Source organism: Pristis pectinata, chromosome 12 (genome assembly GCF_009764475.1).
Source record: "Pristis pectinata isolate sPriPec2 chromosome 12, sPriPec2.1.pri, whole genome shotgun sequence".
NCBI classification, from domain to species: Eukaryota; Metazoa; Chordata; class Chondrichthyes; order Rhinopristiformes; family Pristidae; genus Pristis; species Pristis pectinata.
Window position 1 is genome coordinate 30,079,713 of NC_067416.1, and position 19,400 is coordinate 30,099,112.

Genomic DNA, 19,400 nt, shown 5'->3' on the forward strand with positions numbered 1-19,400 from the left:
CACTTTAAGTTATTTCATATTTCCAGCATTTTGGTACCATCCATGGCAAGAAATGAGTTAACTTCTAATGTCCACCCCCAACGATTTATTCATTCTTATGATTGGTTCTAAATTCTAGCGGCTTTCAGAATAGTTTTTCCTGACTTTTTCTGCAATGGGTGGCTTGGAGAAAGGTGGGTGGGGGGTGTGTTTGGGTGGGAGAGGGGATGGAGACATATTTTGCATGAGTAAATTTTAAGCTGTTTAGTATGGAAGTTTTTGTTTTGTTTTAATGTTGAGAAGTACAAATGAAACTCCAAATCAACAGTCAAACACTTGTTCTGTACTTACCCGGTTTTAGCCATAGCTCTTACCAGTGGAGTTATTTTAAATTGCACAAAATTTAATTGAAAATCTTTATTCTTTGGATACCTATTCACATTCCTAAAACCAAAAAAAAATCACAATGTGACTGAAGTTACAATCTGCTGCCAAAAGTTATTGGAAAAGTATTTTGGTCATTACAATATTGGGCCTACACCCACTCCATTGCAAAGAAATAATATCATTATGTTGAGCCTTGTGCTTCTGTAAAGTAACCCACAGATGAATGAGTTTTGTACAATTATTACCATTTCTAAGCTGAATGTGACAGCCAATTTAAGCACTAGAAAATCCCACAAATTACAATTTGGTAGTTATCCCAATGTGCTTTGGAAATGTTCGTTGAGTAATTAAATGCTGACTAGAACAGAGATCCGTGGGATCTTCCAGCCTTCTGACCAAGCAAACAGGGACCTGGCTTTGACATCTCATGTGAAAAGTGTCAAAACTGAAATATTGCATTTGCTTTACTTAACTGAAATGTTGGTCTATATTATTTCCTCGTTTGGATTTAAGCCCCACTCCAGATTTGAGCAGAAAATGTAGGCCAACTATTCATCATTCTGAAATAATAATTTGCTTCCTTCAGTTTCTGCTGCTTGTCTACAGCTTGGTCCTGTGTTCAATCCTGACCTCAGGTCCTGTCTGTGCAGAATTGGTACATTCTGTGACTGGATGGGTGTCCTCTGGGGTTTTCGGTTACCTTCAAAGTCCCAATAATATTGAGGCTCTGGTCAGGGAAAAGGAGGAGGTATAGGCAGATTGGATCAAGCAAATCCCTTGAGAAATATAAGGTATCTAGGAGTACACTTAAGAAGGAGATCAGGAGGGTGGGGGAAAAAAAAGGATACAAGATATTCTTGACAGAGAAGGCAAAGGAGAATCCTAAAAGATTTATAAATATATGAAGAGCAAAGGGGTAACTAGGGAGAGAAGCGGTTCCCTTGAGGATCATTGTGGTCATCCATGTGTGAAACGACAGGAGAATTTGAAATCTTAAATGAATATTTCTTGTCTGTATTTACTGTGGAGAAGGTCATGGAAGCTAGGGAGTTCAGGGAAGAGAACAGTAACGTCCTGAAACACATAAACATTATGAAAGAGGTGTTGGTGGTGTTGTGGCATATAAAGGTGGGTAAATCCCCAGGGTCTGACCAAGTGTACCCCAGGACATTGTGCGAAGCAAGGGAAGAATTTGCTAGGGGCCTTACAAAGATTTTTGTATGTTCTTTAGCCACAGGTGAGGTACTGCAAGATTGGAGGGTGGCTAATGATGTGCCCTTGTTTATGCAAAGACAAACCAGGGAACTGTAGGCTGCTGAGCCCAACGTCAGTGGTGGGAAAGTTACTAGAGGAGATTCTGAGAGACTGGATCTATCTGCATTTGGAAAGGCAAAGGCATTTCAGAGCTAGCATGGCTTTATGCATGGGAAATCTAAAATTTAATTGAATTTTGTCAAGAGGTGATCAAGAGGATTGACGACGGCATCAGGGACAATGTTGTCTACATGGATTTTAGCAAGGCTTTTGACAAGGTCTTCCATGGTAGACTGGTTCAGAAGGTTAAATCACATAGGATCCATGGTGAGCTAGCCAATTGGATACAAAATAGACTTGGTTAAGGAGTCAGTGGGCAATAGTGGAGGGTGGTTTTTCAGATTGGCGACCTGTGATCAGTGGTGTGCTGCAGGGATTGGTGCTGGCTCCCCTGTCATATATCAATGATTTGGATGAGAACGTAGCATATGGTAAGTTTACAGATGACATCAAAATTGGTGGTGTAGTGGATAGTGAAGGTTGTCTAAGCTTACAACAGGATTCAGATCAAGTCAAGACAAGTTTATTGTCATGTGCACAAGTGCAGTGGGGTACAGGTACAATGAAAAACTTGCAACAGCATCACAGGCACGTAGGTTCAGACAACTGGGAAAGTGGGCAAAGGAATGGCAGATGGAATTTAACTTGCACAGTGTGAAGTGATGCATTTTGGGAAGATAAACCATGGCAGGGCCCTGGCAAGTGTTGTAGAACAGGGAGACCCAAAGGTACAAGTACATACTTCCTGAAGGTGGTAGACAGAATGGTGAAGAAGGCGTAAGGCACACTGCGTTAATCAGAGTGGAAACTGAGTAAAAGTTATGAGGAGCATAAATAAGGTGGATGGTGATCGTTTTTTTTCCCAGGATAGAGAAATCTAAACCTAAAGGTGAGGGGCAAGTTTTCCACACAAGGTGGTGGGTATATGGAACAAGCTACCAAAGGAAGTGGTAGAGGTGGGTACAATTACAACATTTAGATCATTTGGTCAGGTATGTGGACAGGAAAGCTTTAGAGGGATATAGGCCAAACACAGGCAAATGGGATTAGCTCAAGTAGGCACCTTGGTTGGCGTGGGCATGTTGGACTGAAGAGCTTGTTTCCGTGATGTATAATACTATAACATGCTGGTAGCTTAATTGACAAATGTAAATTACCCTTTGGTGTAGGTTAATGAGGAAAAGAATCAAAGGGGGATTGATGGGCATGTGTGAGAGAAAGTAAGTTGCAGTGTACTGAAAAATAAAGAGAACTAAATGTTTTCTCCAGTGGCCCTATGAGTCACTGTACATATAAGATAAGGTGGAGTGACACCATGGAATATAAAGCTGTCTTGTATTTAAATGAAAGCTTTGCTTTGCTGCAGATAATGCTTGCTCAGAGTTAGACAGGAATAGCATTACCTCAATCCCAGGGATTGTATACAGTTATGTCTGTGACGTTTAACATAGTTGAAATGCTGTGTGTTTATCACCTTTGTAACAAAGGGGACTCCTATTGTATGAAACATTTTTTTATAGATGGCACTCATTTGGATCCTTCATAATAATTTTATTCAAGCTGATGGTGAAGGATTGTTGCCCTGATTGAGACTATCTTTAGTTAATGTAGTCCCAAAAATTGGAACCCAGTGGGCATAAATGGGGTGAAAAATTGTTCAATGTGGGATCAAGGAATCTATTTCTGGCTGGCTTTTTTATTTTATTACTGAATTATAATTTTCTTTCATATTTATATTATTTAAATCAAATGAATTGAACAACTTCAATCTAAATGATGATTTGACAAGCCAAGGTCACCAGTAGGTATCTTTAGGGAAGCCTTGGGAACTGAGAGGATTATTATGACCTTGGATTGGAGAAAAATTATCACTGTACATTGCCTCAAAATTATGAAAGTGATCTGTTGTTGATAAATCTGATATTTATTGTAGGGTGACCTGATGCAATGAATAGACTCCCTGGATAAATGTTAAATCTATGGAGAAAGTTAAATATGGAAGGAAACCAGCATTGTTTATACAAGGGAAAAATTTAATCGAATTCTAATGAGGATCCAATAAATCTTTTGGATGGTGTTGGATAAAGGAGAACTCTGGATGATTATTTTGGTTTTAGCAAAGCTTTTGTCTAGTGCCACCTGGGAAATTAACCCTGCAAGACTGGAAAGCATGGCATGGATGAACTGGTTCTCAACTGGAAAACTTAGTTGAGAACTTAGCACAGCACATGCTGTTTGATCAAAATGTGAAGAAGTAACTAGTAGACTTATTTGTGGTCGTTACTGGTTCTGCTCCTATTTGGATTTGAGACGAACATTGAGGTAGATTTTCCATCGTGCTGGGTGAATGGACTGCAAAGCACTGTTCTCTATATATTCTCACGTAAATATATTTGGGGAACAATGGGTTGTGAATGCATTTTTAACAATGCTAATGCACTAAATAATGCACATTTATGTGGTAGATAAAGTTGCTTGTTTCTAAAATTGCATGATTGCTAACAACTAGCACATCTGTGGGGGATAGTGCTTGTATATACAGTTATCTAACAAAATGTATTTATTACATTACTAAATGGGTTAGCTACGGTGTATCACATTGGGGGGGGAATAGCTCTTCGGATGTGTTTGTTTAATTGAAAGCAATGACATTTGAGCCTCAACATTTTGAGCTAGCTATGGGCTTGAAGTCCCCACTACTGCCTGGTAAACCACACTTGGGAATTGCTTCAGCAATTTCTAATTGCAAGTTTAAGTTGAAAGATATAACTAGTATCCTCATAAATAGCTGCAGCTAATATAGGTGCCTAATTGTGTTCTTTTTCTTTGCCATTACTGTGGTAGAATTTTGCTTTGTGGTGAAAGAGTGGTTAGCAGACTCTAGTTGTTTGGGTCTACAAGACCTATTTAAGTATTGCCACAAAGGCAAGGAAAATAACTGGCCAACTCATCTCCATTAAAACTGGTCTTTCGGAACTTCCACAGAGTTTGTACAATGCTATCATTTTTTAAAATAAGTGATGTAAACAGATTAAAATGTTTAGTTTTAGAATTAGTTCAAATGTTTTGCAGTAAATAATTTTCATGTACAATAGTGTTGCATTAAAATGCTAAAAGCCATTTTTGTTCCTTTTCAATAGGCTTGATCGTCTCTTTATTTTACTTGATACTGGGACTACACCAGTAACTAGAAAAGCAGCAGCTCAACAATTGGGTGAAGTTGTTAAGCTCCATCCTCATGAACTGCATAACCTGTTATCCAGAGTAAGTAGATAAATTAAAACTAACTTGATTAGTATGTATGTACGCACCTACTTTAGCAATTGCAACTTTTTAAAATGTATTTGGCTGACCTGCAATGAGTAAGAAGCATACTTCTACAAAATAAGATAATTTTATAACATTTAGTCATCACTGATAATTGTATCTAATGGTAAATGACACAGATTTTCAATGGCCCAGATTTTGTGGTGATTTTGACAGTGTTTCAGTACTTGGCAAACCTAGGATATTTGCACGTCTCACTTGATGCAGAAGTCCCATCAGTGATCCAGTTTGTCATCACGCATTGTGTTATTTGTAGCTCTCTCCCTGAAGTCAAGCTGAAATCGTATGAGCTGATGTGAATAAATGCTTTTTTTTAATTGAGTCCCTCTGGAATTGTGTACTTATTTTGTGTGCTTGAGTTTTACATGAATTTCTAAGCATTAATAAGCTTTAAGTACTACCTAGCAAAAAAATGGGGCTGATAATCTAATTTTAAGAATTGCAATCTGTTTTATGAAAAGTTCCTTCCTTTCTGAGGATTCTTTAATGTGATTGGCTGCTTCTCCAACTCGATTACGTTATATTGTTGGATGCCAGGAATGTTGTTGAACTGATGACAATGAGTGTCAGAAAAGTGGAAATACTGCCACATTACTAGACCTTCCTGGAGGACTTTTTTCTAAGGCCGATGGGAATTGCAGTCACTTCATTGACTACAGATTCTGGGCTGATGGTTTTGAGAAAATTTGAACTGAATTGGTAGTTGCACAAAGTTGGTAATAGGAGGCAGACAGTGGTGGAGGAGGGTCACTTTTCTGATTGGAAGTCTAGCCCGTGGTATACCACCAGGATTAGTATTGGGATCCTTGATGTTTGTGATGTACCGAAGGGCCTCTTACTGTACTGTTAGACACTGACTGTATGGCAATGAATCTGTGAAGAATCAGAATCGGGTTTATTGTCACTGACATGTGTAGTAAAATTTGTTGTTTTGCAGTACAGTGCAAGACATTAAAAATTACTATAAGTTACAAAAATAAATAGTGCAAAAGAGGAATAACAGTGGTGTTCATGGACTATTCAGAAATCTGATGGCGGAGGGAAAGAAGCTGTTCCTAAAACATTGAATCTGGGTCTTCAGGCTCCTCTACCTCCTCCCCGATGATTGAGATGTGCTATACAGTGCAATTCATATTTAGTGAAATTATTAAACATTTTGTATAATAATTTACTTTTGTATATATTAATTAGGAGCAGACGTTGGCCACTCAACCCCTCGAACTTCTTCCCCCATTTAATAAAATGGCTTAACTGACTAATCTAAATTCTGTAATCCTGCCTACCCTTGGAACCTTTCACATCCTTGTGTATTGTGAGTACATCTAATCTGTCTAACAAATATTCAAAGACTCCGCTTCAACCACCCATTCAGGAAGAAAGTTCCAATGACTTGTGCTTTGAGAGAAAATAAAAATCGCTTCCTTTATCGTAAATGGGCAATCTCTTATTTTTGAGCCTTGACAGCTTGTTTTAATTCTCCCGCAAGAGGAAATGTCCTCTTTACATCCACCCTGTCAGGGCTTCTCAGGATCACATATTTCAAACTTCATTTGGTGCCAATTGGAGTCAGTATTTCATGGTGAAAGTAGATGTCCTCATACCATATAAAAGCAGTATACTTTTCTATGAATGGGATCCTAGATCATGCTTTAATATCAAATAAGAGGAAGAAGTTTTGGGTTGTTTCTCTTTCTGTTATGTGAGAAAATGATAATTGTATATCGCTTGAAGCTTTGACCAGGATTTTGTGGAATGAGTGCATCAGATAGCATCTTATAGAGTCTACTCTTGCAAATAAATGTGGAAATTGGGAAGTTGCTGTCTGATGGACCTACTTCCCCTCAAGCACTTGGCATGTAGTGTGTGCATTTTGCAGTTGACCTTGCTTGGTACAGAGACGTCAGTTTTACAAAAATGTAGTTTTATAACACTTATTGTTAACTTTTCCTTTGTTTCTGCTCTTCATTTGACCTTTCCTTAATTCATTGTTAAATCACTTAGAATGCAAAGTGAAGGAAGAATTCTGATTTCCTAGTTTAGGCAAAATGTTGCTCAATAAGTATTCTTTATCAGGATTGGTTCAAGAGATGCTTGTCTGATTCACATGCGTTCCAGGTCCCCAGCAGAAGGTTCTGTTTCATTCTCCGACCTTAATTTGTAACTAATACTGTAAGAAATCTAAGTATAATTAATGATAAATGCTGTTCGTTTGCCACCCACTACAAAATCACGGCTCATATGCTTTCTCACTTTTAATTCAAACTGAATGTCATTCAAAAATATTGTACCATTATATACAGTTTAATGTGTATCTAATTTAGTAAATGCAAGTTGGCTGCAGAGCACAGTGAAGAATGGCTTTTTTTAAATTCATGGGCTACTAAAGCTGCTGGTATTTCCTGATGAACTCAATGATCATCATAAACAATTATGAAATAAAAATAGAAAATTCTGGAAAAACACAACCCGTCAGCCAGCAACTGTGGAACAAGAAACAGAGTTTATGCTTCAGGTTGAAGACCCTTCATGAACGTTGTTTCTCTTTTCACAGATGGTTCCTGATCTGCTGAGTGTTTTCAACATTTGTTACTTTAGATGGAAATCTGATTTTTGTTTAAATGAACTGTTAAGAGACAACCACATTTCTGTGGTTGATTTGCACATAGGTCACACCAGATAGGATAGAAGTTTTCCTTTCCTGAAGGGACATTTAATGAACCAGATAAGTTTTGCCAATAATCTGGTAGTTTTACGACCACTGTTACTGACAGTAGGTTTTTAATCCAGTGGATTGGTTTAGAGTAAATGGAGGGAAGCTGTTCCCAATGACAAATGCTTCCAGAATCAGAGTACGCGGGTTTAAAATATTGGACAAAAATATATGGAATGCAAGGAAAAGTTTTTCTTATTCAGGGAGTAGTTATGATCTGAAATTTCTTGCTTCTAAGGGTGATGAAAAGGGAATCCATCAATGCCCCCAAAATGTAATTGGTATGTACTTGAGAAAAATTTGTATGGTTGTGAAGAATGAGTGGGGAGAGAGTGGAACTGAGGGGATTTCTGTGCAAGGAACCAGCATAGGCACAATGAGTTAAATGGCCTCCTTTGCTATTATGATTTGGAATTATTTAATTACTTGAATTCCTATTTTGGACTTGACTTTCTTATTTGAGTGTTCATCCTATTTAAATCTTGTGGCTCAGTGGTTTGTTTTGATATGATATTTTTGATGCTATTCCCTCCCTTCTGTGGATAAATACTGAATCAAGATGCTGAAATCTGTAGGGTGTCAGTGTTATCCACAAATTAATAGGAACATAGATTTGGACAAGTCTCCAAAGCATTAGAATGCATGCTTCCAGCAGCTTAAGACAATATAAACCTTCCAATGCACCTTTGGGAGATAATCGAAAACAAATTGGATGCTAAAGCAGAGGTAACAAAGGGCAGTCTTGGAAGAGGAAGCTGGAAAGGGCTCAGGGAAGGAATCCTAGGATCCAGAAAACAAAAGTACAAAAATGAATAGAAGTGGAAGGTAGATGAAGAAGAATTTGAATTTAAATGCTTCATGACCTGACAGATGCTAAGTGTTTTGCAGCCAATAAAGTATTTCTTGAAGTGCTATGAAAAAGTGTGCCAGCTAGCAAACATATGCATAGGAGAGTTCCACAGAATAACATAAATGACCAGATAATGTAATTTTGACTGTGATTATATGAATAGTTTTGAATTAGAAAGTCAAGCTATCTCTCTTCAAATTATTCTAAATGGATCGTTATGTCTACATGAGTAACTGGGTAGGGCTTTTTTTTTAGTTTCTCATTTGATATAAAGTATTTGCGACAAAGCTGTGCTTGCTCAGTACCACACTGTACTGTCACCTAGATTGTTTTCACATTTTAATGTATGCAGTTGTGATAGCTTTAGAGAGATGAAGTGAGAACATCTTCCCACTGTTGCTGCAAATTACACTGAAGATCTTGCTTCATTTGGAAAAGATTGTCTTGGAAAGCTCAGTTGATGAGGTCTTATGGAGAATTAAAAAATATTTAAATATAGCTGTGGTGAATTAAAAGAAATTTTAAAGGAAATTTGATTTTTAAATTGATATCTAGAAGAAAGTTAGCTGGTCTCTCAAATTTACTCTGATATCATGTATTTAACAATTATTCTGTGTTCAGTTTCTTGAAAACAAAAAATAGTTTAGTCCTTTTTGGTTTTAACTTTTGTATAATCTGGTGTATTTTTGTAAGTTTGTTGGAAGTGGCTTTGTCGACCTATAACCGAGTGCTCGAGGTGAGTTGTCCATTTAGCAGCTTCAGAGCTCTAGCAAATGGACTCTTGAACACCAGACAGCCTACTGCAATTATGGCAAATTTCCTTTGTTGCTTTTTGATTTTTTTGGAATTCTTGGACTTGGAGATTGAAACAGATTTTATTTTACTTTTGCAAGGTTAAATTGGAATATCAAAACCATTTTGTATCAGCAATTTGACTTGCCTCAAAGGTTGCACTTTATTGTCCTTGGGACATATGGCCCACAAAGAGAAATGATTGGGTACTTCCAATAACAGATTTTATTTTACTTTTGCAAGGTTAAATTGGAATATCAAAACCATTTTGTATCAGCAATTTGACTTGCCTCAAAGGTTGCACTTTATTGTCCTTGGGACATATGGCCCACAAAGAGAAATGATTGGGTACTTCCAATATTACTTGTCAAAAGTTTCACTTTTTTGGTATTTCTATCAGGGAATGAATTAGACGCAAAATGGGGAGGGAAAGCAGGAAGGAGGAATTCAAAATCAGGAATGTCTCTTAACCTCAAAATTGCCTGTTTTGCTAAAATGTTAATATATAATTGTATCATTCTTACTTTTCTTTTGGGGAAATGATATCTTTAGCTCTGGTGCATGTACTTTTCTTTCAAATGTGCAGAAGTTCAATGTATGCTGTGAATTTCTTTCCAAGCTCTTTGCTTGGTCTCTATTGAATATCATCTAATATTGGATATTTTTTTTATTTTCAAAACTTGCATCAGGTGCAAATTATTTTTGGTTAAAAGTTCAAAAATAGATTAATGAAATGTATGATACAGTTTGGTCAAATGAAAATGTGCATTATACAGTTGAAAGGACCATGTTTGTTTATTGAATGCAACCCAAAAAGATCTTGTTTAAGCCACTGTTTGCTGGAATACTAAGTGTGTGCAGAAGGGAAATTTTTCTCTTCACCTGAACCTGTTTTGCCTCAGTTGTTTTCCTAGAGGTGTACAGAGGAAGGAGCAATTTTGTACTTCTGAATTCATGAACCAAATTTATGTGTATAAAATATTTTTCCTTTTGACTTCCATAACAAATGTTTGATTATGTTTTTGTATTTAAGATGAACAATACAGCTGCCACATGGTAATATATTACAGCAGTAGAAAGTTAACCATTACAGAATTTTTAAACTAGGTAGAAAGCAGGAGATCAAACATCAATGTTGGGATGTTCCAGGGGGAATACTAAGTCAAACTCAAAACCTGCGATAGTACATGCACATGTAGCTCTGGTTTCACAGATTTTCGCATTGCCCCAAAACCAAATTGTGCAGGCATCCCTTTTGCCATGTGTATGGATTTGAGAGTCTGAAATTTAGAAGTTTAATTAAACTTATTATTATTTCATCAATTTTTATCCATCATTGAACAAGTTTAAATTCTCTTGTTATGAAATGCAGGGATGGTCATATAACTAATTAATCTTTATAAGATCTTCATCTTTTGAATATCAAAAGTTTCACTTCATTGTTTGCTGATAGAGCTGACTTTTTTTAATGCCATACTTAGAGGTACTATATGTTGCAGTTTTGAAAAATCCATTAATTGGTTTCTCCTCAGACTTTCTTTTTCTCTGCCCAATGGATTGTAGTAGAATTGTAATTGCATTACTATACTGGTAATGGAGCAACCTGCAGTAAAAATCTAGTGAACAAGTCCAACTGTGCATTTGGGGAATGAAATTGGTATGGTTTGGCCTATATGGGGCTCCAACACCACACTAAGTGGGTCAGGAATGAGGTCCATCATCACCATCTTAGCTTCTAGGTACAATAAATTGTTGGACCTGCTAGCGATCCCAAGAATTGATTTTAAAATCTATTTCTTTAATAGCTTTTCATCTTCATTTTCTACCAATTTTCTCTTGGCTCTCACCATTCCTTTAGCCCATCCTCTCACTCACTTCTTCATGACCTTCCATATTCCATGTGAGCTCTTTGCTATTTTAGCCATGTAGGTTGAGATTTTTTTTAAAACTTCCTTACAGATACTATCTGGCTTGCTGTGTGTTTTCATCGCTTAGAATACAATTGCTTGCAAATAATACTCATGCTAGAGAGATACCTTAAAATGACAATATTAGCTATTGTGAATTTCAGTAATTTGTATATACTGCTGTTACAAGTATAATGATATTTGAAGGGTACAACAAAATACTTCACTGTTTTCCAAGGTTCAAACTGAAAATAAGCTGGAAATTTCTTGTACATTCATTGGAGTTTGTTTTTTTTTAAAGTCATTAAGTTTGAAAGTCATCAATTTTTATAGCAATTTCTAACAATTAAGAGATATCAGCACTGGAGTCATAATCAACTTAAGTTGACTGTAGGCATTTCTTGAACATCCAAAATTTGATAGTTTGCAGAACAGAACTCTACCTTCTCATCAATCTTCATCACAGGAAATGAGTAATAAACTTGAAAACAAAACAATACAGAATGCATTAGATCACTTTTGTGCATTGCTAAATATTGAACCATTTAAAAAGTTTACAGAAGTTTTTATAAAAAGAACTGTGTAGCACAGGAATTTGCAAACTTTGAAACTTTGTTCAACAGTGAACAGTGCAGAAAAGTAGAACTGAAGTGAATGGTTTCTACCGCCTACTAGGTGTCATGGAGTCATTAAGTTGGTCCAGGTGGGAGCTTTGTATGGGCCATATGTGACTGCCTGGTTGTCATGTTGTACATCACAGAATTGGGCACTGACTTCAGTACTCAGTTGTTGGCTATGACTTACTGGGTCACTTGCCTCTAAGACAAAAGGTTGATTAAGTCCCACTCCAGAGATTTGAGCTCAAATCTAAGCTGATATTTCCATAAGACCATAAAACATAGGAGCAGATTTAGTCCATTCAGCCCATCGAGTCTGCTCCACCATTTGATCATGGCTGATTTTTTTTCCCTCTCAACCCCATTCTCCTGCCTTCTCCCCATAATCTTTGACGCTCTTGCTAACCAAGAACCTATCAACCTCCGCTTTAAATATACGCAATGAATTGGCCTCCACAGCTGTCTGTGGCAATGAATTCCACAGATTCACCAACCTCTGGTGAAAGAAATTCCTCCTCATCTCTGTTCTAAAGGGATGACATTCTATTTTGAGGCTGTGTCGTCTGGTCTTAGACTCTCCCACTACTGGAAACTTTCTCTCCATGTACACTCTATCAAGGCCTTTCAATATTCGGTAGGTTTCATTGAGATCCCCCTCATCCTTCTAAAGTCCAGCGAATACAGGCCCAGAACGATCAAACGCTCCTCATACATTAACCTTTTCATTCCTGGGAACATTCCTGTAAACCTCCTCTGGACTGTCTCCCATGCCAACACATCCATCGTTAGATATGGGGCCCAAAACTGCTCATGATACTCCAAATGTGGTCTGACCTACACTTTATAAGGCCTCAGTATTACATCCTTGTTTTTATATTCTAGTCCTCTGGAAATGCTAACATTGCATTTGCCTTCCTTACTACCGACTCAACCTGCAAGTTAACCTTCAGGGAATCCTAAACTAGGACTCCCAAGTCCCTCTGCACCTCTGATTCGCTCCCTGTTTAGAAACTAGTCTATGCCTTTATATCTTCAACCAAGGTGCATGACCATACACTTCCCTATGCTGTATTCCATCTGCCACTTCTTTGCCCATTCTCCCAACCTGTCCAAGTCCTTGCAGACTCCCTGCTTCCTCAACACTACCTGCCCCTCCACCTATCTTTGTATCATCTGCAAATCTGGCCACAAAGCTATCAATTCCATCATCCATATCATTAACATATAACATGAAAAATAGTGGACCCAACACCAACCCCTTTTGCAACACCACTAGTCACTGGTAGCCAACCAGAAAAGATCCCCTTTATTCCCACTCTCTACCTTCTGCCAGTCAGCCAATCTTCTATCCACACTAGTAATACTAGTATTACTTTCCTGTAATACCATGGCCTCCTATCTTGTTTAGCAGCCTCGTGTGTGGCGCCTTCAGAATCAGGTTTATTATCACTAACGTATGTCGTGAAATGTTGTTGCTTTGCGGCAGCAGTACAGTGCAGGACATAAAGATGTAAAAATTACTATAAGCTTCAAAAATAAATAACTAGTGCAAAAGAGGAATAGCAAGGTAATGTTCATGGACCATTCAGAAATCTGATGGCAGAGGGGAAGAAGCTGTTCCTGAAACATTGAGTTTGGGTCTTCAGGCTCCTGTACCACCTCTCTGATGGTAGTAACATGAAGTGGGCATGTCCCAGGTGGTAAGGGCCTTCTTGAGGCACCACCTCTTGAAGATGTCCTTGATGGTAGGGAGGGTTGTGCCCGTGCTGGAGCTGGATGAGTCTACAACCTTCTGCAGCCTCTTTTCATCCTGTACATTGGAGCCTCCATATCAGGCAGTGTGGTAACCAGTTAGAATGCTCTCCACTGTACATCTAAAAATTCAAGTAAACAACATTCACTGACTCTCGTTTGTCTATCCTGCCTCTTCCTCAAATAATTCCAACAGTTGGTCAGGCAAGATCTCCCCTTAGGAAACCATGCTGACTTTGGCCTATTTTATCATGTGCTTCCAAGTACCCTGAAGCCTCATCCTTAGTAATGGACTCTAACATCTTACCAACCACTGAAGTCGGGCTAACTGGCCTATAACTTCCTGTTTTTTGCCTCCCTCCCGACTTAGAGTGGAGTGACATTAGTGATTTTTCCAGTCCTCTGGAACCATTGCTGAATCTAGTGATTCTTGTAAGATTACTACCAGTGCCTCCACAGTCTTTTCAGCTACCTCTTTCAGAACCCTGGGGTGTAGTCCATCTGGTCCAGGTGACTTATCTACCTTTAGACCTTTTAGCCTCCCAACCACCTTCTCCTTGGTAATAGCAACTACACTCACTTCTGCCCTCTGATTCTCTTGAATTGCTGGCATGTTGCTGGTGTCTTCCACAGTGAAGACTGATGCTAAATACTTATTCAATTCATTCGCCATTTCTTTGTTCCCCATTACTACCTCTACAGCGTCATTTCCAGCGGTCTGATGTCCACTCTTGCTTCTCTTTTACTCTCTTCCTCTTTTATCCTCTTATTATTGGCTAGTTTACCTTCATATTTCATCTTTACACCCCTTATTGCTTTTTTTAGTTGCCTTCTGTTGGTTTTCAAAGGCTTACCAATCCTCTAGCTTCCCACTAATTTTTGCAATATTGTATGTCCTCTCTTGCTTTTATGCTGTCTTTGACTTTCCTTGTCAGCCACAGTTGCCTCATTCTCCCTTTTGAATGCTGCTGCTTCTTTGGGATGAACTGATTCTTCGTCTTCCGAATTACTCCCAGAAACTCCTGTCATCCCTGCTAGGGTCCCCTTCCAGTCAACTTTGGCCAGCTCCTCTCTTGTGCTTTTGTAGTTACCTTTACTCAACTGTAATACCGACACATCGGATTTTAGCTTCTCTCTCTCTCAAACTGCAAGGTGAATGCTATCATATTATGATCACTACCTCTTAAGGGTTCCCTTACCTTGAGCTCCTTCATCAAACCTGGTTCATTGCACAACACCAAATCCAGAATTGCCTTTTCCCTAGTGGGTTTGACCACAAGCTGCTCTTAAGAAGCCATCTCGTAGGCATTCTACAAATTCCTTCTCTTGGGATCCAGTGCCAACCTTATTTTCCCAGTCTACCTGCATTTTGAAATCCCCCATGACCACCGTAACATTGCCCTTTTTACATGCCTTTTCTATCTCCTGTTGTAATTTGTACCCCACATCCTGGCTACTATTTGGAGGCCTGTATGTAACTCCCATCAGGGTCTTTTTACCCCTTGCAGTTCCTAAACTCTACCCACCAGGATTCTACATCTTCTGATCCCATGTCATTTCTTGCTAAGGATTTGATTTCATTTTTTACCAATAGAGCCACCACACCCCTTCTTCCCACTTGCATGTCTTTTTGAAAGGATGTGTATCCTTGGATGTTTAGCTCCCAGCTGTGATCTTCTTTCAACCATGACTCTGTGATGCCGACAACATCATACCTGCCAATTTGTAACTACACTATAAGCTCATCTAGCTTATTTCATACAAATATAATTGAATATTCATTCAAATATAACACCTTCACCACCCTTTTCAAATTTTTATCCATGTTTCCTGAAGTTAAATTCTTATCCATTTCTCAACTTTCTGTCTTGCTCTTTATTCTGGAGACTTCAGTAACCTCTCCTGCACTCTCCTTCCCTTTTACTTTATCGAACTTTGCCAATCTGTTGAACCCGCCCCCCCTAATATTTAGTTTAAAGCCCTATCCACAGCCCTAGTTATGTGATTTGCCAGGACCCTGGTCCCAGTGTGGTTTAGGTAAAGCCCCTCCCATCAAAACACCTCCCTCCTTCCCCAATACTGGTGCCATTGTCCCACGAATTCAGACCCATTTCTCCCAAACCAGTCTTTGAGTGATGCATTTAACTCTCTGATCTTATTGACCCTGTGCCAATTTGCACATGGCTCAGGTAGCAATCCAGAGGTTATTACCTTTTTGGTTCTGCTTTTTAATGTATTGGTTTATTATTGTCACTTGTACTGAGGTACAGTGAAAAGCTTGTCTTAAAAACCGATCATACAAGTCAATTCATTACACAGTGCAGTTACATTGAGTCAGTACAGAGTGCATTGATGTAGTACAGGTAAGAGCAATAACAGTACAGAGTAAAGTGTCACAGCTACAGAGAAAGTGCAGTGCAATAAGGTGCAAGGTCACAACAAGGTAGATCGTGAGGTCATAGTCCATCTCATTGTATAAGGGAAGTGTTCAATAGTCTTATCACAGAGGGGTAGAAGCTGTCCTTAAGTCTGTTGGTACGTGCTTTCAGGCTCCTGTATCTTTTCCCTGATAGAAGAGGAGAGACGAGAGAATGTCCCAGGTGGGTGGGGTCTTTGATTATGCTGGCTGCTTCACCAAGACAGAGTCCAAGGAGGGGAGGCTGGTGTCCGTAATGCGTTGGGCTGTGTCCATAACTCTCTGCAGTTTCTTGCGGTCCTGGGCAGAGCAGTTGCCGTACCAAGCCGTGATACATCTAGATAGGATGCTTTCTATGGTGCATCGGTAAAAGTTGGTGAGAATCAAAGGGGACAAATCAAATTTCTTTAGCCTCCTGAGGAAATAGAGGCACTGGTGAGCTTTCTTGGCCGTGGCTTCTATGCGATTTGACTGGGACAGGCTGTGGGTGATGTTCACTCCCAGGAACTTGAAGCTCTCAACCCCCTTGACCTCAGCACCATTGATGTAAACAGGTGCATGTACACCACCCCCTTTCCTGAAGTCAATGACCAGCTCTTTTGTTTTGTTGACGTTGAGGGAAAGGTTGTTGTCATGACACCATTCCACCAAGCTCTCTATCTCCTTCCTGTACTCCAACTCATTGCTGTTTGAGATACAGCCTACAACAGTGGTATCATCTGCAGACTTGTAGATGGATATGAGCAGAATCTGGCCACACAGTCATGAGTGTATAGGGAGTAGAGTAGAGGGCTGAGGGTGCAGCCTTGTGGGGCACCAGTGTTGAGAATAATCGTGCCAGAGGTATTGCTGCCTATCCTCATTGATTGAGGTCTGTTTGTTAGAAAGTCAAGGATCCAGTTTCAGAGGGAAGTGTTGAGTCCTAGGTCTCGGAGTTTGGTGACAAGCTTACTTGGGATTATTGTATTGAAGGCAGAGCTGTAGTCAATAAACAATAGTCTAACGTAGGTGTCTTTACTGTCCAGATGTTCCAGAGCTGAGTGTAGGGCCAGGGAGATGGCATCCGCTGTAGACCTGTTTCGGCGATAGGCGAATTGCAATGGGTCCAGGTTGTCTGGTAGGCTAGAGCTGATGCGTGCCATGACCAACCTCTCAAAGCACTTCATGGTGGTGGATGTCAGAGCCACTGGTCGGTAGTCATTGAGGCATGTTACCTTTAGTCCCTAGCTGCTCAATTTCAATAGAATTATGTTTTACTTTTTGGTATAGTCTTCTGGATAAGATGTTAAAACCATGATTTTGTCTTATCTCACACAAATATGGTTCTGTAGTGCTATTTCAAAGAAAAGCAGCAGAGTTTTCTTGGGTCTCCTGGCCAAGATTTATCCTTTGCTTGCCATCACTAAAGAAAATTAAATAATCATCTTCATGTTTGTGGGACTCTTTGTGTGCCAATTGGCCCCCAAATTTCTTTGACTATGCTTTGGAAATACTTATTTGGCTATAGATGTTTTGTGATGCCCTGAGGTGTGTTGGATCTATAAATGCAGATTCTCCTTGTTTCTTATTACTGTGTTGTTAGTGAATTACTTGATATGTTCGGTTATTGAAATCAAACTAGCCTTCATGTTAACTAAATTTTGTAAATATGTATAAATGGAAATTTTCTTTTTTTTTAAACAAAACTTAGGTGTTAACATATTTACGCAGTCCTAATTGGGACACTCGCATTGCAGCTGGCCAAGCAGTAGAAGCTATTGTGAAGAATGTATCTGAATGGAACCCTACTCCAAAGCTAAAGCAAGGTATTGGGTTTATGTGCGTAATTCCAATAACCACTTCTATCCAGATTAATCATTTTGAGTCGAGACTAATGCAATACAAAAATGAAACAATTATAAGTAATCTTTTGAAATAATTCCAAGTGTATGAAGACTTTTTTGGTACACTTTTAATGTTTCTTGCGTTAAATGGTTGATTGCCAAATAGATTTTAAAATTATAAAATTCTTCATTGTGTCTAACTGTGATGGAAGTACAGATATGTACTAGTAACATTCTGGGAGGTACAGCTGTTCTGTTAGTCTTTGCAGCACTGTATGATTTAAATAACAGTTCTTCTTTCTGAGGTCATACATACTCACTTTTGAAATGATACTAGTTTGTTAACGGTACGTCATCATAACTTATCCCATACCATGCTGTATCCTTAATGATTTTCTTACCTTACCAGATGTTTCTTTGCTTTGCAGTTCCTCATCAATCTTTCTAGTTTTCTAATGCCTTTGTGTCACAGCAAATAGGGCAAACCATTTATTATCAACCTACACAATAAATTTAGGCAAGGCAGAGTTGCTCCCAGACTAGTCCTCCACATAAACATTGGGGTACTGGTCTCCAATTTGGGGGAGAGATCCCATAGATAAGTCAAGCAGTGGCCTGACATAGGCATACTCACAAAATCATAACTTATAGACAACATGCCAGATTCCTCTATTATAATGAACAGTTATATCCTGTTCTGGCAGCAGGTCAGATCCACTGGAGAAGACAGTGTACTGGTATGTAGGTGTGAAGGAGTGTCTTCAATATTGATTCCAGGATCCTACAGAGTCCCAAGGCATCAGATCAAACATGGGTAAGGAGTACTAACAACTGTCATCCCTCAGCTGATGACTTGGTGCTCCTCTGTGTTAAATAGAACATGGAAGAAGCACTAAAAGTAGCAAGAGCACAGAATGTGCCCTGGTTGGGGAACTTCATTTTCTATCACCAAGGTTGGCTTGATGGTATTACCACTGACTGAACCAAGTGAGCCCTTAAGGACATTACTATCAGACCTTGTGGCAGGGAGTGAACCAATCATCATGAGAATGAAACCTACTTGGCCTTGACTAATTGCCAATAAGGAGTTTGGCAGACTGCTGAAGACAAGTTTTCATGTGAAGGGCACCATCCATCATGTTGTGTGACAGACACTATCGTCAGACTAAATGGGATAGACTCGGAACATCTGACAGATCAAAATTGGCATCTGCGAAGTGCTCTGGACAGCAGCAATGCATTCCATCACAAATTGTAACCTCAAGGCCTGGCATAACCTCGCTCTGCTGCTACAGTCAAGCCAGGAGAACAACCCTAGTTCGTAAGTGCAGAAGAGCAAACTGGGAACAGGATCAAATGTATTAGATGCCATTATGACCAAGATGTAACAGAATGTTAAACAACAAAAAACGACATACAGTAGACACAGCCAAGTCCACAGATCAGGTAAAGCTGTGCAATCAACCATCAACATTCTAGAGGTTCCAGTGATGAGAGGTTCAACTGAACCAGCCACAGGTACTGGA

General features: G+C 39.1%; 1 protein-coding gene across 2 annotated transcripts in view; it reads left to right on the top strand.

Annotated features, from left to right (window-relative positions):
- btaf1 (BTAF1 RNA polymerase II, B-TFIID transcription factor-associated) overlaps nucleotides 1-19,400 on the top strand; it is an 85,121-nt gene that overhangs the window by 1,615 nt on the left and 64,106 nt on the right. For both annotated transcript variants that reach the window (XM_052027464.1, XM_052027465.1), the window contains exons 2-3: nucleotides 4,821-4,944; nucleotides 17,742-17,856. In XM_052027464.1, coding sequence (XP_051883424.1) covers nucleotides 4,821-4,944; nucleotides 17,742-17,856 — 239 coding nt within the window. The remainder of the gene's footprint in view (nucleotides 1-4,820; nucleotides 4,945-17,741; nucleotides 17,857-19,400) is intronic.